Raw genomic sequence first — 22,978 nt, 5'->3', positions numbered from 1 at the left:
TTAACCATTGGAACTATGGCAATTAAATCATTAATCCATAAATTCACAGGAAAAGGCTTGGCAGGTCTATTTAATTTTTTTAATGTTTGGCCATTTTCTCAATGCCATTAAAAAAAAATTCATTCTTTCTTCATGATTCAAAAAACTGTTATTATATCTTAAATTATCTTTGACTCTATCCATATGTTTTCTGTCACAATGACCAGGCATCTATTCTTCCACTAAAACCAGACTTATAATTTTGTTGAAATAACTGGTGAGAACAAGCCTCCTTTTACTTCCTGTTTCTTGAAATTTCCTTGGAGGCTACCCTGGTGGCTTCAGTAAAGAACCTGCCTGCAATGCAAGATAACTGGGTTCGATCCCTGGGTCAGGAAGATCCTCTGGAGAAGAGAACCACTACCCACTCCAGTATTCTTGCTTGGCAAATTCCATGGACACGGGAGCCTGGCAGGCTATGGACATGAGTGAGCAACTAACAGTTGCACTTTTGGTTGATTTCAAGAACTTAGTTTGGGGGAGTAAACAAAAATAAATGTAGATGAATATCAGAATAGTTGACATTTCTGCAATGTCAATTCATCTCATCAAGTATATGATTTATCTCTTTGTCTATTAAAATTTTATTTTGTACTTTTCAAAAAAGTTTAGACCTTTATAGTATGACTTGAACACTTTAATACAAGGTCTAGAGAGCATCCAGCACTTGATAGATGTAAAAGCCAAGGTGTAGAAAGAGTAAATGGGTGAATTTAAATACCTCAGTCCAGCCAGCATGTCAAAGAAGAGTCAGGACTCAAGGTTCTGGACAATTAGCCCCAAGTACCAAGTTCAGCTCTCAGCATGTGATTTTATTATGCCTACCTGGCCAGAAGATAGAGAGATTTTTACCAGTTATGCTACTCTTTATGTGGGTCATGCTGACTGTAGCCTGACATTGCACTAGACCCTAGGAAACCGATAAAACCTAGGCTATTTCTTGGAGCCTTGCAAATTTCCTATGGTAATGCAACTACCTATTCATGCTCTTAGAAGTAGGCTAGAGGGTTCAGGATGCGTTCCCATGTGGCACATTCTGTAGTTCGCACTTTACAGCATGAGATGTTTCCATGGTAACAACATTCCCACTCGGGTAGCTTCTTCCATCTACTCCCTTCTTCCTGGTTCAACACTTCATGGGGGTCCTGATCCCCATGGCAGGACCAAAAACAGCAGTGGTACTAAGTGTTCCTGAAGAAATGCTGGCTCCTCACAAGTCACCCACCTAAGATGTAGAAAATAGGGAATGCCATTGGGAGGGAGAAGGGACCTGTGATGAAGCTGCTCAGTCTTTGCCTGAGACACCCATCAATAACCAGAGGGACAGTTAAAGGATTAGAGGCTCTGCCATTGTGCTAAAGGTCAGAGTGGGAGACATGCTATCTGTAGCCATGGGCAACACTTTAATCCTTCCAGGCTGCTGAAGTAGAGGGGTTGTGTACATGTTATTTTGCTTAATGTTGATACACAATCCCCATTCAACAGATGACAGAATGACTTGATAAAGTTGCAACAAACTTGCCTATGGTCCTGCAGCTTGTCAGGGACAGGGCCTAGGTTTACCATCATTCTGTCTGACCCTGGTCCCCATGCTCTCAATGATCACATGTGTCACTTCTCACCATCTGCCAAGACCTCCTGCCTCACATCCTTCCCATAGCACAAACACACACACTGGGCACACTGAGCAATGCTGCAGTTATTTAATTAGAGTCAGACTGATACAGACCACATCAGGTGGGACAGGTGTCTGGATTCCAGCTTCAGATGAGGAGAACAGGGCAGGAAGTGCAAGTGCAGGCTGGCATCCTTGGCAAAGATTATGTCACCAAAGATGTCAGACTGAGACCTAATCCTAAAGCAGTGTTCACCACTGAGGACACCTTATAGCCGGTGCAATCTTTACTGAAGATGATGGAAAGCTGGAAGGGAGGAAGAGGAGGAGGGACAGGATATGAGCCCATACCCGGGCTATCCTGTCTCCCCAGGATCACCTCACACCTCATGCCTCACCCTCAGGGATTCAGCCCCACCCCCAGCAAGAACCTCTGCCCACAGACCCACCACTGGAGAGGGGGCTGCCAGCAGGCACCAGGGGGAGGATGGCTCCCTAACAGTCCAGACACAGGCATCATGAGTGAGACAGAGCCACCAGCCAAGTCAGGAAGGGGAGGAGATGGCAAGGGTCAGCAGGGCGCAGCCAGGACTGGTCCTGAGGTAGGAGCAAGGTGCCAGAGTCTGGGTTTGGGTCACACCTCCTGCACCTGAGCCTCTTCTGTCAGGAGTGCTACATGGACAGAATGTGCATGCAGGTGTTGTAAACAACCCCGTGTGTCCTGTGAGCTTCTACTAGTGAATGAAACTCTACTCATGGCAAACTTCTCATTTTAAACACTTCATTACAGAAAAATATGCGGACAGACTATTCACAATTTCCAATACTGTCTGACAAGAACAAGAAAGAAAAGATAGGCTGTCAGTAGATATATTGCTAGCTCAGGCGAGCAGTCACAGGTACCTGGAAGCTTCCTCAGGAGCCTCAGGCACCAAAACACCACAGTGGAAAATCAGGCTTGTAGACATGGAGACCATGTCAGTGGAAATGGGGCTATCAGCCCGAGCAATGGCCAACGGAGTGGGAACAAAAGGAGGTGACAAGACCACAGGCCAGAAACTTCACAAAGCCAGGGAGTCCCAGGCTGGAAAGAGACTTTTAAGGCAGGGGCTCCTTTTCAATATTCCTAAAATAGAGCTGGGGCTTCCTAGGTGGCTCCGCGGTGAAGAATCTGCCTGCCAAGCAGGAGACATGGGTTTGATCTCTGGGTTGGGAAGATCTGCTGGAAAAAGAAATAGCAACCTATTTCAGGATTCTTGCCTGGAAAATCCCATAGACAGAGGAACCTGGGAGGCAATAGTCCATGGGATTGCAGAGTTGGGCATGACTTAGGGAGTAAATCACCTACACCAAAATAGAGCTGACAAAACTACACTTGTGTGAGCTGAATGCTTCCTTTCCTGCCAAATATTAAAATTCTACTCCTCCAATGCTGGCTCCAAAACTGAAGGGAAAAAAAACACATGAGTCAACATACTTGGCCTATTGCACTGATATTAGTCCTCTTTCTGTGACCTGATTGACATGATACAGACGTATTCAGTAACAAGAGGCTGGATGTGCAGGCAGACTGCACTTGCATATTATAGGTGCTGTGGGGGCATGAGAGCTCAGTCACTTCAGTCATGTCTGACTCTTTGTAATCTGCCAGGCTCCTCTGTCCATGGGATTTTCTGGGCAAGAATACTGGAATGGGTTGCCATTCCTTACTCCAGCCCATCTAAATGACTTAGGGATGGAACCCATGTCTCCTGCGTTGCATGTGGATTCTTCAACACTGAGCCACTAGGGAAGCCCATTAAGGTGCTGTAGGGTGGACCAAAGGTTTATGTAGTTAATAGCTCTTTAATAATAGCTCTTGTCTGTCATACATCCCAAGACTGCATAATCTATTACCATGTGACATACTGCACTATGCATATGTGAGAGCTGGGGAAGAGTAGATTTACCGTGATTCTCAGATGATTCAACCTGTTCACAAGTCCGCTCTCAGCGAAGCAATCTTGAGTTTCTTGTAGTGCTAATTTTTCTGCATCAGTAGCTCCAACCAAATCGAGGGTGTTGTTCAACAATGGCGGTGGTAATACAAGGGATACAGTGGTAAGGACTCCATAAAAAACAGGGCAGGCTTCGGCTGAAGGCACAACAGAAAACACCTTGTCACAAGAATAACCAAGGTAGAAGGTTCCTGTTTCCTACCACCTGATAGGAACTCACACATCCAAAACTTCAGACTCACCTGCCACAGGGACCCACCCTCTCCCAGGACTGCTTACATCCCAGACAGAAAACCTTCCCTACGAGGCAGTCCCAGCAGAGGGAGCCGCAAGAGGGGCCAGGCCTGGAGATCCCTCTGCCCTTGACCACCGCTCCCAGGTATACTAGCCTACTTCCTCCCTTCCAATGAGCACCATTACCCTAAACAAATCCCCCAGGGTGTGCGCAGATAATGACCCATCCAGCTCCACACCACCCCCTCCATTCAAAGACTGGAAGCCTCAGGGAGTTTGTGCCAGACTCCTGGGCACTGATCTGCCAGCTGCCCTCAGAATCTGTCTGTTGAGGCAGCTTGGACAGGACTGGGGAAGATGCAGTGAGACGGCACCAGGCAAGGATCAGGAGGGCCATCCAGAACCTCCTTCCTACCCTCACGCGTCTCAAAGGTCAGCTCTCTGGTCACCAGCAGGGCCAGCAGAAGCAGTGCTCCCTTCATCGTGGCGGCAGCTGGAGTGCTCTGGGCAGGGTTTCTGTTGCTTTATAAACCACAAGCTTCCTGAGCCCAGCCCACATCTCTCCCAGACGGACCACAGGCCTGTGATCATGCAGCTGGTACAGGTGGCTCCCTAGGTCCTTGGGGTGTTTACTGTGGAACACCATCCTACTCTGAGAGCAGAGCTGGAGGACCTGTGGGGATATCTTTGCCAAAGACCAAGTGGAGCTGACATTTCTGACTTCATTTGGAGCCAAGTGCTTTGTTGTCCCACCCCCAACCATCATCTGTTTTCCTGAGCATCCATCCCCCAGCCCATCGTGGTTCCAAGGGCAGCACTCTCTCAAACTGAGCAGATGGAATCACAGGAGGGCCAAGGACAGCTCTACACCACTGTCAGGTAGAAAAAAGTTCATCCAGAATCCTTCCTTTTTTCGACAAATTTAAGTCCTGGGGATAAGAATGCTGCACTGGGCCTTATTGAAGCCCCTGAATATCTTAACATCTTACTGAAGCCCCCAAATATGGTAAACTCCCAAATATCTCTAGACAGGGCCCTGATGAATGGTGGACAGTAGCCTTGGACTCTGAATCATTCTGATCCGGGAACTCTTAGGACTTAAGTCCATGTGGGTTTTTTCAGGGGCTGGTAATTCTGTAATTTTGAATCATGCCACCAGCTTTCCTCAAATATTCAAGAGAGAAAGTTTCTATGTTCTAGACCCCTAGTGGCTCCAGTCTTTTCCCTTCTCCTGGCTGTCCCGCCCTCCTCCAGTATGAACCTGGTCTCAAGAGATGTTTGGACTGCAGTCTATCCAGAGGCATCAGGGAGTAGCTGTGGGGTTGTAGAGTTTATCTCCTGGGGCAGATGCTCTGAGGTCCACAGCCCTACAGGACACTGGGGATGGAGGATATAAGGCCCAGAGGGCTGGGTCCACCACAGGGGGCAGTGCATATGTGCAAACTCTCTCAAGAGACAAACTCAAAAAAAAAAAAAAAAAAAAAGAGACAAACTCAACCTTCCATGCTACCAAAGCAGTTTGTTGGGACAAACAATTTGAGATAGTCCTTAAAAACTCTAGAAGAAAAGTCTGAGAAACTCCCAATGGCCAAACTGGAAACAGTTTGAAGACAAAATAAATAAAAGAGAATTAGATAATAACCCAAAGTATAAAGTAATATGTATCGGTCCATACTGATATACATATCAGTTCGGCTCAGTCACTCAGTTGTTTCTGACTCTTTGTGACCCCACGGACTGCAGCACGCCAGGCCCCTCTGTCCATTGCCAACTCCCGGAGTTTACTCAAACTCATGTCCATTGAGTCAGTGATGCCATCCAACCATCTCATCTTCTGTTTTCCCATTCTCCTCCTGCCTTCAATCGTTCCCAGCATCAGGGTCTTTTCAGATGAGTCAGTTTTTCATATCAGGTGGCCAAAGTATTGGAGTTTTAGCTTCAACATCAGTTCTTCCAATGAATATTCAGGACTGATTTCCTTTAGGGTTGACAGGTTGGATCTCCTTGCAGTCCAAGGGACTCTCAAGAGTCTTCTCCAACACCACACTTCAAAAGCATCAATTCTTCGGCACTCAGCTTTGTTTATAAATCCAACTCTCACATCCATACATGACCACTGGAAAAACCACAGCCTTAACTAGATGGACCTTTGTTGGCAAAGTAATGTCTCTGCTTTTTAATATACTGTCTAGGTTGGTCATAACTTTTCTTCCAAGGAGTAAGTGTCTCTTAATTTCATGGCTGTAGTCACCATCTGCAGTGATTTTGGAGCCCCCAAAAATAAAGTCTGACACTGTTTCCATCATTTCCCCATCTATTTCCCATGAAGTGATGGGACCGGATGCCACGATTTTTGGTTTCTGATTGTTGAGCTTTAAGCCAACTTCTTCACTCTCCTTTTTCACTTTCATCAAGAGGCTCTTTAGTTCTTCATCACTTTCTACCATAAGGGTGGTGTCATCTGCATATTTGAGGTTATTGATATTTTCCCCAGCAATCTTAATTCCAGCTTGTGCTTCATCCAGCCCAGCATTTCTCATGATGTACTCTGCATATAAGTTAAATAAGCAGGGTGACAATATACAGCCTTGACGTACTCCTTTCCCGATTTGATACCAGTCTGTTGTTCCATGTCCAGTTCTAACCATTGCTTCCTGACCTGCATACAGGTTTCTCAAGAGTCAGGTCAGGTGGTCAGGTATTCCCATCTCATTCAGAATTTTCCACAGTTTGTTGTGATCCACACAGTCACAGGCTTTTTCATAGTCAATAAAGCAGAAATAGATCTATTTCTGGAACTCTCTTGCTTTTTTGATGATCCAGTGGATGTTGGCAATTTGATCTCTGGTTCCTCTGCCTTTTCTAAAACCAGCTTCAACATCTGGAAGTTCATGGGTCACATATTGTTGAAGCCTAGCTTGGGAAATTTTGAGCATTACTTTACTAGCGTGTGAGATGAGTGCAATTGTGCAGTAGTTTGAGCATTCTTTGGCATTGCCTCTCTTTGGGATTGGAATGAAAACTGACCTTTTCCAGTCCTGTGGCCACTGCTGAGTCTTCCAAATTTGTTGGCATATTGAGTGCAGCACTTTCACAGCATCATCTTTTAGGATTTGAAATAGCTCAATTGGAATTCCATCACCTGCTCTAGCTTTGTTTGTAGTGATGCTTCCTAAGGCCCACTTGACTTCACATTCTAGGATGTCTGGCTCTAGGTGAGTGACCACACCATCGTGATTATCTGGGTCGTGAAGATCTTTTTTGTATAGTTCTGCTGTGTATTTTTGCCACCTCTTCTTAATATCATCTGCTTCTGTTAGGTCCATAATATTTCTGTCCTTTATTGAGCCCATCTTTGTATGAAATGTTCCCTTGGTATCTCTAATTTTCTTGAAAAGATCTCTAGTCTTTCCCATTCTGTTGTTTTCCTCTATTTCTTTGCATTGATCACTGAGGAAGGCTTTCTTATCTCTCCTTGTTATGCTTTGGAACTCTACATTCAAATAGGTATATTTTTCCTTTTCCCCTTTGCTTTTCACTTCTCTTCTTTTCAAAGCTATTTGTAAGCCCTCCTCAGACAGCCATTTTGCTTTTTCGCATTTCTTTTTCTTGGGGATGGTCTTGATCCCTCTCTCCTGTACAATGTCATGAACCTCCATCCATAGTTCATCAGGTACTCTGTCTATCAGATGTAGTCCCATAAATCTATTTCTTACTTCCACTGTATAATCATAGAGAATTTGATTTAGGTCATACTTGATTGGTCTAGAGGTTTTCCCTACTTTCTTCAATTTAAGTCTGAATTTGGCAATAAGGAGTTCATGTTCTGAGCCACAGTCAGCTCCCAGTCTTGTTTTTGCTGACTATATAGAGCTTCCCCATTTTTGGCTACAAAGAATATAATAATCTGATTTCAGTGTTGACCATCTGGTGGATGGCAATGTGTGGAGTCTTCTCTTGTGTTTTTGGAAGAGGGTGTTTGCTATGACCAGTGCATTCTCTTGTTAAAACTGTATGAGCCTTTGCCCTGCTTCATTCTGTACTGCAAGGCCAAATTTGCCCATTACTCCAGGTGTTTCTTGACTCCTACTTTTGCATGCCAGTCCCCTATAATAAAAAGGACATCTTTTTTGGGTGTTAGTTCTAGAAGGTCTTGTAGGTCTTCATAGAACCGTTCAACTTCAGCTTCTTCAGCATTACTGTCTGCTGCATAGACTTGGATTACTGTGATAATGAATTGTTTGCCTTGGAAATAGAGATCATTCTGTCATTTTTGAGACTGCATCCAAGTACTGCATTTTGAACTCTTTTGTTGACTATGCTGGCCACTCCATTTCTTCTAAGGGATTCTTGCCCACAGTAGTAGATATAATGGTCATCTTAGTCAAATTCACCCGTTCCAGTCCATTTTAGTTCACTGATTACTAAAATGTCGATGTTCACTCTTGCCACCCTTGTTTGACCACTTGCAGTTTGTCTTGATTCATGGACCTCACATTCCAGGTTCTTATACAATATTGCTCTTTACAGCATTGGACTTTGCTTCCATCACCAGTACATCCACAACTGGGTGTTGTTTTTGCTTGTCTCCATCTCTTCATTCTTTCTGGAGTTATTCCTCCACTGATCTCCAGTAGCATATTGGGCACCTACTGACCTGGGAAGTTCTTCTTTCAGTGTCCTATCTTTTTGCCTTTTCATACTGTTCATGGGGTTCTCAAGGCAAGAATACTGAGGTGTTTTCCATCCCTTTCTCCAGTGGACCACGTTTTTTCAGAACTCTCCACAATGACCCGTCCATCTTGGGTGGCCCTACATAGCATGGCTCATAGTTTCATTGAGTTAAACAAGGCTGTGGTCCATGTGATCAGATTGGCTAGTTTTCTATGATTGTGGTTTTCAATCTGTCTGTCCTCTGATGGAGAAGGATAAGAGCCGTATGGAAGTTTCTTGATAGGAGAGACTGACTGAGGGGGGAACTGGGTCTTGTTCTGATGGGTAGGGCCATGCTCAGTAAATCTTGAATCCAATTCTCTTATGATGGGTGGAGCTGTATTTCCTCCCTGTTATTTACCTGGGGCCAAACTATGGTGGAGGTAATGAAGATAATGGTGACCTCCTTCAAAGATCTGTTGAATGATTACATTACTATATGATTACATAAATGTGGGAGAGGAGACAACCAATCCTTACAGAAACATCCTGAATAACAGTTGTAGATCATCCCATGCAGGAGGGGGAAATTACTGCCCTGCCCTCTCTGAGCATGGGCTAGACTTAGGAACTCATTTCCAAAGAGATGGAGAAGGAAATGGCAACCCACTTCAGTATTCTTGCCTGGAAAACCCCATGGATGGAGGAGCCTGGTGGGCTACTGTCCACGGAGTCACAAAGAGTTGGACACGACTGAGCGACTTCACCTTCCAGAGAGAAGAGGAGTGGAAGGGGGAAGCAGTGCAGAAACTTGGCAAACACATAAACAATAATTTCCAGTGGAAAGACACACTGCTGTCCTGTGTACCCTGATGAAAGGGGATGAAAGGGCACTTCTCCTGTGTGGTTTCTTCTTCAAAACCCAAAGTCTGAATCCACTCTATGTTGTGAGAACAACAGCACACAAACTCAGTCCCTCTACCATCCTTGGCCAGTTCCCCTCAAGACGATCAAGGCCATAACAGAGTAGGGGATAATGAGTAATCCACAGAGGAGAGGATACTGGGGACACAGGACAATGAATGCAGTGTGTATAGTTGTGGGTTGGATCCTGGAACCCAAAGTGACATTAATGGACAATCTGGTGAAATCCAAATACAGTATGAGGTTCAGTTAGAAGTAATGTTCCAATGTTGTTTCTCAGGTTCGACAAATATTTGCAACTACTCTATACATCACAAATTATTCCAAATGTAATGTTATTAATAACAAATTTACAGAAGAAGCTCAACGTGGTACTGTGACAGGCTAAATGGATGGGGTGGGGTGGGAGGTGGGGTAAGTTCAAGAGGCAGGAGACATACCTATGCTTACAGCTGAGTCATGTTTAATGGCAGAAGCCAACGCAATATTGTAAAGTAATTATACTCCAACTAAAAAGACATTAAAAAAAAACCTACATTGGGAAAGGGCCACATCAGCGGCATTCCTCCATTGACCCTGACCAACTCTTCACCCTGATGTCACCAAATGTCCCCACAATTCGGGGACATCTCAGAGGATCTTGTAGCACCTTCAGAAGGGCACTTGGCTGGATTTATAGCAGCCACCTGTGTTACTCAGCATTCTAATCCCTGGCTCCTCTCCTTACAGAGCTGCAGAAGGCATTGGGGGCAGTGTCTTCTGAAGGACAGAAGGCATGGGATCCATGGGCAGGGGTCCCACCACACAGAAGTCCTGCTGCCACAGACAAAGAGCCAGCATGTGCAGCCTGGGCCTTGTGGTATTCACCTTCCTGCCCAGGAATCTCTGAGACACATCTGCAGCCACCTGAGCCCCTCATGGGGTGACTTTCAGAGCAGTGGCCCCCCCCAGGCAGCAGGAGCCATGGTAAGGAGGGGCTCCACAGAAATCAGCTGACACTGCAGCTCAGTACTTGGTGATTCTTTGCCAAGAGCAGTTACCGGATGTGAATCCTGTTTGGCATAAGAGTTCTGACTGTGGTCATACATTGTGTCCCAACTTCAGATCATGTCTTCAGTAAACTTTAATCCACCACAGGTGACTCAGAAATAACAGCCAGGTGCCTCCAGCCAAAAGCTATTTGATTCTGACTTATGAAATATTTTACATCTTTACCTTATTTATTTTCTCCCAGGCAATATTCATAAGCACATCCTATAGTAAATAAAACTAAAACTATTCTCATTTATTGATGCCAGAGAAATGGAATATTCCTGCCATTATTCTAACAAACATTGTGCAACATCTACCTGGGCCCTCACCTAGTCCTGGGATGCAGCAGCACACAGCGCAGCTCTCGCTCTCCTGCAGCCCTTCCTCACCTAAGAGGGAGTGAAAGACAGTGACCCCACAGGAAGAAGTGCTCTGGGCGAAGATGAAGCAGGGGGAGAAGACAGAGGGCCATGGGGGGGAGGATGGAGGCAGCATGATTTGAAATAAGGGCTCAAGATATGGGGAAATCTGTGCCCTGTGATACTTAAAGACATCTGAGGATGAGGGAACAAATCATGCAGCCACTGGAGGAAGAGCCTCCAGGCCAGGAGGGCTCCACTTGCAGAGGCCCTGCTGCAGGAGCACACTTGGTCAGGTCAAGGAGCAGACAGGAGGCACTGAGGGAGGAGAGAAAGGCAGGGATAAAGTCACAGAGGCAGCAGCAGTGCGGGGCTGGTTGTGCAACTGGCCCAGAGACTGTGGCCTAGAAGGGGCTTGGCTTTTCCTCAAGTGGGAGCTCTGGAGAGGAGATGGGGGGAACAGTACAGAGACACTCAAGAGTAGAAAGAGGTTGCAGAAAATGGTTGGACCTAGAAACTGTCATACAGAGTGAAGAAAGTCAGACAGAGAAGCAGAAACATCTTATGACACCTTTTATATGTGGCATCTAAAAACACATGGACTTCCCTGGTAGCTCAGTCGGTAAAGCATCTGCCTACAATTTGGGAGACCCAGGTTCGATCCCTGGGTCAGGAAGATCCCCTGGAGTAGGAAATGGCAACCCACTCCAGTATTCTTGCCTGGAAAATCCCATGGACTGAGGTTCCTGGTAGGTTACAGTCCATGGGGTCGCAAAGAGTCAGACAGGACTGAGCGACTTCACTTTCGCTTTCACTTTCACTTTCTAAAACCACATACTATAAATGAAGTTATTTATAAAACAAAAACAGACTCACAGACTTAGAGAATGAACTTTATGGTTGCCAGGGGAAAGGTGAGAGAGAGTGAGGAAGTTTGGGATGGACGATGCTGTATTTAAAATGGATGGCTAACAAGGACCACTATCGCACAGGGAACTCTGCTCAGTGTTATGAGGCAGCATGGATAGGAGGGGAGTTTGTGAAAGAATGGATACATGTGCATATATATGGCTCAGTCCCTTTGTTGTCCTCCTGAAACTATCATTATCTTCTAAATCATGTATAATCCAATGCACACAAAAAAGTCTCAATTAAAAGAAAAGAAGAAAGAAGTTGCAGAAAATATTTCTGTGTAGAATGAGATGCTATCAAGGTTGCCAGGTGGAGGGACTTGGTCAAGAAAAAACTAGAAATTTCTGGGCCAGCACATAAAAGAGGTTTCCAGTCTCCAGAAACTGGTTTGGGGAAGTGGCCCAACAGAGGCCACTGACAAGATTAAGGAAACAGTGATAACAGCAGGGCGGGGCAGGAGCCACCAGAGAGCCTGACCAAGGGGTCAGGCCTTGTGCTCTGACTTGCCTGGCACTTACTCCCTGTGAGACCATTCCTAAGCTCAGAGTATAAAGTCCACACCTGCCTGTCTTCAAGATCATGTGTTGTTCCGACAGGCTCTCATAGGCCAGCATTCAGGAGGCCTGATTTTTGAGCATTTTTGCCCTTTTTAGTCAACCTGGGGATTTTCAGTTGTTAAGCTTCCTGTGTCAGCTGCCCCTCCCCCAGAGCCCTCCAGGAGGAGGAGGCTGAGCCAGTGCCCTCTGTGGACTCAAGGACTAGCATCTTGCCAACACACACAGCTCCTCCTGTGCAGACCTGGGAAACACCAGGCTGTGGCCTGGCAGGATCTTCGGGAAAAGGAAGCATCTGACACAAGATCCCTTGGGGTGAGGACATGGACGTGTTATGAAAAGGGCTCCAGGTGAGTAGGGAGCACTTGCCACCAGCACCATGAGGCGGGCTGGAGCTCTCCTGCTGCTCTGCACTGCCTTGCTCCTCATCGTGGGTGGAAGTGAGTGGCTGGGACCTGGGCTCCCCAGGGGTTCTGACACCTTCGCAGGGCAGCACTGAGCATGTCTGGAGGGGAAGGGAAGAGTGTGTTCTGATAAATGCCTTTCAAGGAGTGTGCCCTTATCTCTCTGTTTAAGATTGTGACATCTGCCCAGCAGTGAGGGAGGATGTTTACCTCTTTGTGAAGGGAACCCCTGACGAATACATTGCTAAAGTGAAAGAATACAACACAAACAGTGCGATAGTGGCCAATGCCAGAAGGCTGAAGGGCAGAGTTGATGAGAAGTTGACAGAAGAGGATAAGCAGAATGCTCTCAGCGTCCTGGTAGGTGAGGCTGTGTGTGGATGTGCCTGTGTGGGGACAGGGGTGTCAGGCATCTGCTCAGGGCACTGGGAGGTGGGGGGATCATTTCCTCTCCACCCTGGCTCTTCCCTGAGAACCTGAGAGCAGAAAGAACCTCATGAATGAGGAGGTAGAGAGGATGTGGCTGACACCCACAGGGTGGGGAAGGATCCTGCAGGAAAATTCGGTCTAGCCCTGGAGCTCCTGAGCTGGCCCTGACTGCTCAGCTCTGCCTGGTCACAGGCCTGGGACCCTCCAGGCCCTCCTGACTCTGTGATGCCACCTGCCTTTGGAGTTAGGCCCTCAGCACTGGCCTCCTTGACTCCAGCCTCTCCAGCAGAGGAACTGGAATCTTCTGTAATCCATTCGCATTGAGTCCTTCCTTTCTCCAAATATCAGTTCTTTCCCTCCTGCTTTAAGTTCCTACTCCATCCCACCTAAACCCTACATTTCTCCTTGTTCCCTAGACCTCAAAGAGACATTTATGCCTCACATGCCCTAAGAGGAGGCTGCTTCCAAAAGCTGCCCTCCTGCCCTCCCCAGGCCTGGGATGCCCAGAATCGAGGATAACGGTGAATCCTCTCTCTGCTGCCGTAGAGGTGGTGGGACAAGCAGCTATTTCAACTCTTAAGTGTATAAGGGCTAGAGGGAGGAAGCAGACAGGGGTCAGCTCATCTCTGAAGACTCCCAGGAGTCACTCCAGAGCCCTGCAAGGTGGTCCTCAGCAGTGTCTCCCATTCTATCCCAGAAGACTGCCCTCAGTCCTCCAGGGAGACCCCACAATCTCTGTTCCATTGGAAGAAAACTCCCTGGGACATATCCACCTTTACCTGCTCACATCCAGAGGCCTCCCTCCAAACAAGCCTGCAGGCCCCTCCCCTGTGTTCAGAGCTGCTTTACATCTCATCCACCCCTGAGGCCTCACGAGATTTGTGCACCTTCTCTTACGGAATAAAGTATACTCAAGTTCTCTCTGCTGATGGAACTGTCCCTGCCAGGAGCCCAAGGAAATCACTTGGCTGATCACTAAGTAGTGTCAGCAACCCACCATGTCTGTGTCTGAGTAGGTAATACCAGAAATAAAAGGCCTTGCAATTCACAACAGAGTGCTTACTCACTGGAGATTGGGCTTTGGAGGTTGGGGAGAGGGAGGACGTGGCCACAGTGGAGACCACCAGTGTGCCTTCCACCTGCAGCTGAATTTCAATGATGTGAGATGCTGAAATATAGTGAAAGTGTTAGTCGCTCATTCATGTCCAGTTCTTTGTGACCCGCATGGATTGTAGCCCAACAGGCTTCCTTGTCAATGGAATTCTCCAGGTAGGAAAGAATACTGAAATGGGTAGCCATTCCATTCTCCTGAAGATCTTCTGGACTCATGGATCTTGCTTTGCAGGTGGATTCTTTACTGTCTGAGCCACCAAATGTTGATCCTCCACAAATTCAATAGGTGGGGGAGGGTTAATGATCATTACATCAGCCAGAGTGTCTGATCACTTCTGTCAACAGGACCCACAGGTCATAAGCATCATCCACCAAATTTCTTCCTCCCAGCAATCTCGAGGGGTAGGAGTAATCATCCTCATCTTACAAGGGAGAATCTGAGGCTAGAGGAGGTAAAGCATCTGCTGAAGAGACATAGCTTCCCCCACCCATCCATTCTGGGGAGACGACCTCGGCTAACTCACCCTGTGACTGTGCACATATTATAGTCCTTCTTTGGGCCTCTGGTTTCCATTAACAAAATTGAACTACAACCAAAGTAAAATAATGGGTGAGAAGGGACCCCTCTCCTAAACTCCTGACAGGAGAGGAAGAACCAAGGGTCAAGGTTCACGTGCTTAGGCCTTAGTTTATCCTAAATCCAAACCCCCAGTTGTGGACTCAGCTGCTTTCACATAAACACACACTGAGTTGGGTCTCATGCTCAGAGTGCACGTCCAGGGGTCTGGGACTTCTTGCTCCTCCTGTGCCTCTGCTGCCTGCCCATGAACCTGGCCCCATGCTCATGCTGTCTGATTCTTCTTCACCTGATCCCACCCGCTCTCTAAGAGCTTCTTCCCACCCAACAGCTCCCCTCCAGAAAAGAGTCTGGCTGGGTTTACCCCACAGGGCTGGGTCTAGGACAGGGACTCTCTAAGGTCCTCATGGTGAGGAGGCTTAGTACAGGTCCCCAGGGTGATCCAGAGCTGCTGCTTCTCCCTGTGGAGGGGACCCTGGTGGGTGCAGGGGAGGTCTCCTTGCCCTGGGTGACACTGGGCCCTTGTCTCTGCCCACCACTCCACCCCCACCAGGCTCTGTCTGGGGGCTCTTCTAAGATGGAGACCTGCCTCTGTGGGAGCTAAGGTGAGTTGAGCTGGTGTGAGCAGGTTCTGGGGCAGGGACCCTTCTCATTATCTGACTCAGGATGTATATTCCACCCCACCCCCAGCCAACTGATGTAAAAGCTCCAGAGCTTCTGAAAGGACAGTTGACACCCTGATGAGTTAGGTGATTCTTATAATGTCTTGAATATAGACTCACCCTGCTCTGCAGTGAGTGTACAGGTGTTATGGGGATCTATCCAAGGATGCAGCAAAGACAAGTAAGGGGCATTTGGTGCTCCTGGGACAGACAGACAGATAGGTCCTCCTGCTCTTGCTCAGCTGCACAGAGCTCCCTGGGGCTGCTGGGAAGACACCTCTATATTGCCCACCCATCCCCTCCCCTCTCCCTGCCTTCCTTCAATCTACAGCACCCTTATCTAATCTGGGTTAGTAGAAAAGGGAGCATCTGATTTCACCCAAATCTTTTTCTGTCTAACATCCAAACCTCAGATGGGTGGGAAGGCAATTGTCAAAAAGCTGTGGCTTTTGTTCTCTGATTCTCACATGAATTTCCATCTGAGATCATAGACACCCCACTCATTTCCACCTAGGCCACCCTGAATTCACCAGCAGCTGTATGAATCATCCCTCACTTCATATAATCTCAGGAAATATATTATACTGGAAAACTATGGATTGATGCAATTCATAAATAAATATATATAAAAAATTAACACAACCTTAGGATATCAAATCCAGCAGCACATAAAGGAATTAGCACATAAAGACAAAGTGATGTTTCCCTTGGGAATGCATGTTTGGCTTACAATTCAAAGTCAATCAAGTAAGTCCACATATTAACAGAATACTGGAGAAAAGTCATATGATTATCTCAACAGATGCAGAAAATATGTTTTAAAAATTGAAATACTCACCTAGAGGAGTGGGATGGGGTGGGAGGGGGGAAGGAGGTTCCAGAGGGAGGTGACATGTATACACCTATGGTTGATTCATGTAGATGTATGACAGAAACCAACAAATATTGTAAAGCTACTATGCTAGAATTAAAAGTAAATAAAGTATCAAAGCATTCATAATTGCAAGATTCAGGCTTAAACTGAATAAAGTAGGGAAAATCCATAGACCTTTCACATATGACCTAAATCCAATCCCTAATGATTCATTAAACAGTGGAGGTGACAAATATATTCAAGGGATTAGATCTGGTAGACAGAATGCCTGAAGAAGTATGGATGGAGGTTTGTAACATTGTACAGGAGGCAGTGATCAAAACTGTCCCAAAGAAAAAGAAATGCAAGAAGGCAAAGTGGTTGCCTGAAGAGGATTTACAAATAGCTGAGGAAAGAAGAGACGTGAAAGATATAGCCAACACAATCCAGAGAATAGCAAGGAGAGAAGAGAATGCCATCTTCGATGAACAATGCAAAGAAACAGAGGAAACAATAGAATGGGAAAGAGTAGAAATCTCTTCAAAAAATTGGAGATATCAAGGGAACATTTCATGCAAGGATGAGCGTAATAATGGACAGAAGAAGTAAGAACCTAACAGAAGCAGAAGAGATTAAGAAGAGGTGGCAAGAATATACAGAATGATAAAAAAAAAAAAAATCTTAATGACCCAGATAACCACGATGGTGTGGTCAATCACCTAGAGGCAGACATCCTGGAGTATGAAGTCAAGGGGGCTTTAGGAAGCATTACTCTGAACAAAGCTAGTGGAGGTGATTGAATTCCAGCTGAATATTTAAAATCCCAAATAATACTGTTAAAATGCTGTACTCAGTAGGTCAGTAAGTTTGGAAAACTCAGTAGTTGCCTCAGGACTGGAAAAGGTGCGTTTTCATTCCAATTCCAAAGAAGGGCAATGTCAAAGAATCTTCAGACTATGGTACAATTGCACTCATTTCCCATGCTAGTAAGGTTATGCTCAAAATCCTTCAAGCTAGGCTCCAGTAGTACATGAACTGAGAACTTCCAGACGTATGAGCTGGGTTTAGAAAGGGCAGAGGAACCAGAGATCAAATTGGCAACATATGTTGGCTCATAGAAAAACCAAGGGAATTCCAGAAAAAATCTACTTCTGTTTCTTTGACTATACTAAAGCCTTTGACTGTGTAAATCACAACAAACTGTGAAAAATTGTTAAAGAGGTTGAAATATCAGACCACTTTATCCATCTCCTGAGAAACCTGTATGCAGGTCAAGAAGAAACAGAACTACACATGAAACAATGGACTGGGTCAGTAATGAGACAGGAGTTCATCAAGGTTGAATAGTGTCACTCTGCTTATTTAACTTTTATGCAGGGAAAATCATTCGTAATGCCCAGGTGGATGAATCACAAGCTGGAATTAAGATTTCTGGGAGAAATGTCAACAACCTCAGATATGCAGATGATATCACTTGAATGGCAGAAAGTGAAGAGAAACTAAAGAACCTCTTGATGAAAGAGGAGAGTGAAAAAAGCTGGTTTAAAACTCAACATTCAGAAAACTAAACTCATGGTATCCAGTCCCATCACTTCACGGCAAATAGAAGGAGGGAAAGTGGAAACAGTAGCTAATTTTACTTTCTTGGGCTTCAAAATCACTGCAGATAGTGACATAGCCTTGAAATTAAAAGACACTTGCTCCTTGGGAAAAAAACGCTCTGACAAACCTAGGCAAGGTATTTAAAAGCAAAGACATCACCTTGCTGACAAAGGTTCATATAGTCAAAGCTATGGTTTTTCCAGTAGTCATGTACAGATGTGAGAGTTGGACCATAAGGAAGGCTGAGCTCTGAAGAACTGATGCTTTTGAACTGTGGTGCAATGCAGGAGACCCCAATTCGATTTCTGAGTTGGCAACATCCCCTGGAGAAGGGTTAGGCTACCCACTCCAGTATTCTTAGGCTTCCCTGGTGGCTCAGACAGTAAAGAATCTGCCTTTAGTGTGGGGTCCCAAGTTTGATCCCTGGGTTGGGATGATTCCCTGGAGGAGGGTATGGCAACCTACTCCTACTTTTGTATTCCAGTCCCCTATAATGAAAAGGACATCTTCTTTGGGTGTTAGTTCTAAAAGGTCTTGTAGGTCTTCATAGAACCGTTCAACTTCAGCTTCTTCAGCATTACTGGTTGGGGCATAGGCTTGGTTTACTGTGATATTGAATGGTTTGCATTTGAAACGAACAGAGATCATTCTGTCGTTTTTGAGATTGCATCCAAGTACTGCATTTTGGACTCTCTTGTTGACCATGATGGCTACTCCATGTCTTCTAAGGGATTCCTGTCCACAGTAGTAGATATAGTGGTCATCTGAGCTAAATTCACCCAGTCCAGTCCATTTTAGTTCGCTGATTCCTAGAGTGTCGACATTCACTCTTTCCATCTCCTGTTTGACCACTTCTAATTTGACTTGATTCATGGACCTAACATTCCAGGTTCCTATGCAATATTGCTCTTTACAGCATCGGACCTTGCTTCTATCACCAGTCCCATCCACAACTGGGTGTTGTTTTTGCTTTGGCTCCATCCCTTCATTCTTTCTGGAGTTATTTCTCCTCTTATCTCCAGTAGCATATTGGGCACCTACCGACCTGGGGAGTTCCTCTTTCAGTATCCTATCATTTTTCCGTCTCATATATGGCTCCCAAAGGTTCAGGTTGATGAGGGAGGTGAATGATGTCAGCAAAGGTAGGATCATGTGTAAACAGGGATGGGTTCCAGGAAGAGCTGACTTTCAGCTGGTTATTTCCAGTGCATTTGTTTTGGTTTGAAAAATGCTGAAATACTTGTATATTTTTGCATAATAATTGCTGTTGCAAACATTCTAAGAGTCTCTCTACCACTGTTGCCTCAGGTATTGCAATTTCCATGCCTCCTGTGCCTGCCAAACCAACTGCAGACTTCTCAACTAAATATATACCAAGTAGAACCCTGGGGTGCTTCCAGGACTCTGCAACAGATGACTGTAGTTTTATCACTCTAAGTCACCACACTTACTCCTGTAAAGAATATATGGTACAGGTCTAGTAGTTAAGAACCCACCTTCCAGAACAGTGGGCTTGGGTTGGATCCCTGGTCAGGGAATTAAGATCCCACCTGTAGTGCAGCAACTGAGACTACACCCTGTAACTACTAAGCCCACAAAATGTAAAGAAAGATCCTACATACTGCAACGAAGATCCTGCATGCTGAAACTAAGACCTCACACAGCCAAAAAATAAATTTATTGTAAAAAATGAAGATATATATATATACATCTTCATATACATATGTATAAAGCTATACATATATTACTCAACCATAAAAAGGAACAAATTGTGTCATTTGCAGAGAAGTGGATTGACCTAGAGACTGTCATACAGAGTTAAGTAAGGCAGAAAGAGAAAAACAAGTATTGTATAGTAACACATGTATGTGGAATCTAGAAAAATGGTATAGATGATCTTAATGCAAGCAGAAATAAAATACAGACACAGAGAACAAATTTATGTGTACCAAGGAGGGGGTGGGATGAATTGGGAGATTTGAATTGACATACATTGATACTATGTATAAAATATGTAACTAATGAGAACCTACTGTATAGCACCTACTGTATACTGTATAGGAACTCTAAGAGTGTTCTGTGGTGACCTAAAAGGGAAGGAAATCTAAATGGGGGCGGGGGAGGGGGCAGATGGATGTAAATATACAGCTAGTTCCCTCCTCTCTTGTGATGCCAGTGGTAAACAATCTGCCCTCCAATGCAGGAGACTCAAGAGAGGAGGGTTAGATCCCTGGCTCGAGAAGATTCCCAGGAGAAGGAAATGGCAACCCACTCCAGTATTCTTGCCTAGAAAATTCCACAGAAAGGGGAGCCTGATGGGCTACAGTCTATGGGGTCATGAAGACTTAGACACAATTGAGCACACATGCCACAGCTGATTCACTTTGCTGTACAGCAGGAACTAACCCAACACCGCAGAACGACTATCCTCCAATTTTTTTTTAAAAGGACACTCTCTCCTGATACAGCTAAGGATTTGTTTTGATGCCCAGGAGGCTGGCTAATATCTCATCCAGGCAACCCCACTCGGCTTTGCTGGTACAGCCCAATCTAGGTATTGCCAGAGGATGCCCTTTTACCTTAAGGAGCTCACTGAGTGTCCTCTGCTTTGGTCCCTTAGGTCCCTCCAGCCAGACCCATCCTTGAGACAATTAGGGCAGAAGGAACAAAAGCAGCAGCGCTGGCTGCCCAGTGTACTGAGGCCAACATCCCTGCTGACCTACTCCATGCCCACAGCTGTGGGCTCACAACTGCAGCTACTGCTCCCTGGGAGTCCTCCTGTCACTCAGCTCTAGGCAGGAGACAGGACTCCTACCAGTAATTTCAGTATCTACATACTGAGAGTCTTTTCACTGGGTCCTGTATTATCTCTTACAAACTTTTTCATATTTTATTACATTTTTGTCTCTCTGTTTTATTTGGGATATTTTTCTTTGAGTTAAATTACAATTTACTGATTTTCTCAACAACTGTACTTAATCTGCTCTTGAATGTATTATTTGAATATTTTAGTCCAAGAAAATGCACTGTGAATGTATTAAATTCTCTCTAAATTAGGGATAGAGCTAGAGATATAAAAAGATATGGATACATATCCTCAGACTGACAATCGTCCATGTTCTCCCTCCTCTGGTACAGTTTTAGATTTCCACCTTGCACTACATCCACTCCTCCTGCAGACCTTCCTCTAATATTTTCTGTAGTGCAGGTATGCTGGTGCTGAATGATTTCAAGCTTTTACCTCTGTGAAAAAAAGTGTTTCTTTTTCACAGAGGTAAAAGCTTGAAATCATTCAGCACCAGCATACCTGCACATAGCTTCACCAGGTGGAAAATTAGAGCTTCACAGTGTACTTTTTTTTTTTTTTTAAATACTTGACTAAATTGCATAGTTTCCTAAGAGAAGTGTCCTGTCGTTCTTCTCTCTGTTCCAGAGGGTAGAGACATTTTACCACTTATGCCACACTTCATATGGGCCATGCTGACTGTAGTCTGACAATACCCTAGACCCTAGGAAATAGGGATAAAACCTTGTCCCATCCTTGTAATTTCATAAGTCTCCTAAGGTAATGCGACTACCCATTTCATGCCGCTAGAAGTAAGCTGGGGGGTGCGGTCCCAAGATGGCAGAGGAATATGACAGGGTGACCAATTTCTCCCCCATGAATTCATCAAAAGATCATTTGAATGCTGAGCAACTTCCACAAAACAACTTCTGAACACTGGCAAAGGACACCAGGCACCCAGAAAGGCAGGCCATTCTCTTCAAAAGGAGGTAGGACAAAATATAAAAGATGAAAAAAGAGACAAAAGACTTAGGGGTGGAGACCCATCCTGGGGAGGGAGTAGTGAAGAAGAAGTTTCCAAACAGTAGGAAACCCTCTCACAGGCGGGTCTGTGGGGAGTTTAGGAATCTCAGAGGGCAACATAACTAGCAGGGGAAAAAAAAAAACCCCACAGAATAGATGCCTAAATGCAACTGCCAGTGGAGAAGCAGCCCAGACGCTCGCATCTACCACCAGCGAGCAGGGGCTGGACAGGGAGGCATGGGCTGCACAATCGGTGCTTAGGGTAAGGAGTGGGCCTGAAGGCCCTGAGGACAATCTGAGGGAGCTAACATGAGATAGCAACCCAAACTATGGAATCACCAGAGAGAGAAAAAAAAGAGAGAGAGAGAACTTTCCCATGAAAGGCTCTAACATGCAGCGTAGTCTACTCACAGAGCAAAGGATTAAGCAAATACCAAAGGAGAGCTAGCTGGCTTCGTAGAGTCCCCTCTCCCTGGCCAGAAGCTGAGAGGCAGGCAAGGACAGCCAGAGCTGGAAAGCAAGGGGCTGCTCCAACCTTGGCCCCAGAGACTGGAATCCTCCACCCAACTGTAAGCAGACTCCCAATTGCTAATCATGTCTTCCTGGGATCCTGGACAGTTGACATCAGCCAGGAGGTTTGCAGCCTGAGATTAGCTCCCCAGAGGAGACACATGGCACACCTGAGACGGTGCTCTCATGGTGCACCCGGGAAACCGAGTGACTGGGACACGGGAGACGATTAAGATGCTCAGCCCACCTGGGACAGTACACTCACCAAACACCTGGTCTCCTGAGCTGCTCAGACCTGGCAAGGGCACAAAACACACATGCAAATGAGTCTGTGCCCTTGCAGAGTACCTGAGAACCTGAGTGGATGAGACCTGGGAAGTGCAAGAAACGCAGGGCCCACTCTGGACAGTGCCGCAGCAGAACACCCTGGAGCCTGAGCAGTGCAGACCCTGGAAGCGCACACTGCCTTGAGCTGGGGCAAATCCAGTGTGGCCCATACACTGCGAGCACTCCCCACACACGGCCAGTGATATTTGTTTGCAGTATCCCTCCCTCCCCACAACACAAGTGAAAAAGTGAGTCTAAATAAGTGATCACCTTCACCCTCTTGTGTTAGGGAAGAAATTAGACACTGAAGAAACCTGCAAACAGAGGAAGCGAAAATGAACATAGAAGAGGGAACTGCTCTGGAAGTGACAGAT

The 22,978-nt window shown here is 45.7% G+C and overlaps 2 protein-coding genes across 4 annotated transcripts; one reads left to right on the top strand and one right to left on the bottom strand.

The window, feature by feature from the left end:
- Positions 1-1,727: 1,727 nt before the first annotated feature.
- LOC122691999 (major allergen I polypeptide chain 2-like) lies at positions 1,728-7,607 on the bottom strand. The gene is made up of 4 exons (XM_043899134.1): positions 7,602-7,607; positions 4,301-4,388; positions 3,604-3,788; positions 1,728-1,961 (listed from the first exon to the last, which is right to left on the bottom strand). The coding sequence occupies exons 2-4, from the start codon at positions 4,365-4,367 to the stop codon at positions 1,860-1,862; spliced, it is 354 nt and encodes a 117-aa protein (XP_043755069.1). The 5' UTR covers positions 4,368-4,388; positions 7,602-7,607; the 3' UTR covers positions 1,728-1,859.
- Positions 7,608-12,518: 4,911 nt separating this feature from the next.
- LOC122690799 (major allergen I polypeptide chain 1-like) lies at positions 12,519-14,200 on the top strand. Of its 3 annotated transcripts, none has more exons than XM_043897764.1 (3): positions 12,519-12,669; positions 12,896-13,083; positions 13,569-14,200. In XM_043897764.1, the coding sequence occupies exons 1-3, from the start codon at positions 12,654-12,656 to the stop codon at positions 14,016-14,018; spliced, it is 654 nt and encodes a 217-aa protein (XP_043753699.1). In that variant the 5' UTR covers positions 12,519-12,653; the 3' UTR covers positions 14,019-14,200. The 3 variants fall into 3 exon arrangements, with proteins under 3 accessions (XP_043753699.1, XP_043753705.1, XP_043753696.1); XM_043897770.1 differs by having other exon boundaries at positions 12,644-12,759; positions 14,040-14,200; XM_043897761.1 differs by having other exon boundaries at positions 12,644-12,759.
- The last annotated feature ends 8,778 nt before the right edge of the window (positions 14,201-22,978 follow it).

The sequence above is a fragment of the Cervus elaphus genome, chromosome 4 (assembly GCF_910594005.1).
Source record: "Cervus elaphus chromosome 4, mCerEla1.1, whole genome shotgun sequence".
In the NCBI taxonomy this organism is placed as follows: domain Eukaryota; kingdom Metazoa; phylum Chordata; class Mammalia; order Artiodactyla; family Cervidae; genus Cervus; species Cervus elaphus.
Note: the sequence above shows the minus strand (reverse complement) of the source record. Positions and strands in the feature narration are given on the sequence as shown.

What these genes read in the sequence shown, in the direction of transcription:
- LOC122691999 (XM_043899134.1), bottom strand. Translation starts at nt 4,367, where the DNA reads ATGAAGGGAGCACTGCTTCTGCTGGCCCTGCTGGTGACCAGAGAGCTG. An exon ending in GACCTTTGAGACGCGTGAGG is followed by an intron (nt 3,789 to 4,300) that starts GTAGGAAGGAGG and finishes TTGTGCCTTCAG; the next exon opens with CCGAAGCCTGCCCTGTTTTT. An exon ending in TGAATCATCTGAGAATCACG is followed by an intron (nt 1,962 to 3,603) that starts GTAAATCTACTC and finishes CCTCCCTTCCAG; the next exon opens with CTTTCCATCATCTTCAGTAA.
- LOC122690799 (XM_043897761.1), top strand. Translation starts at nt 12,699, where the DNA reads ATGAGGCGGGCTGGAGCTCTCCTGCTGCTCTGCACTGCCTTGCTCCTC. An exon ending in GCTCCTCATCGTGGGTGGAA is followed by an intron (nt 12,760 to 12,895) that starts GTGAGTGGCTGG and finishes TCTCTGTTTAAG; the next exon opens with ATTGTGACATCTGCCCAGCA. An exon ending in AGAATGCTCTCAGCGTCCTG is followed by an intron (nt 13,084 to 13,568) that starts GTAGGTGAGGCT and finishes CTTGTTCCCTAG; the next exon opens with ACCTCAAAGAGACATTTATG.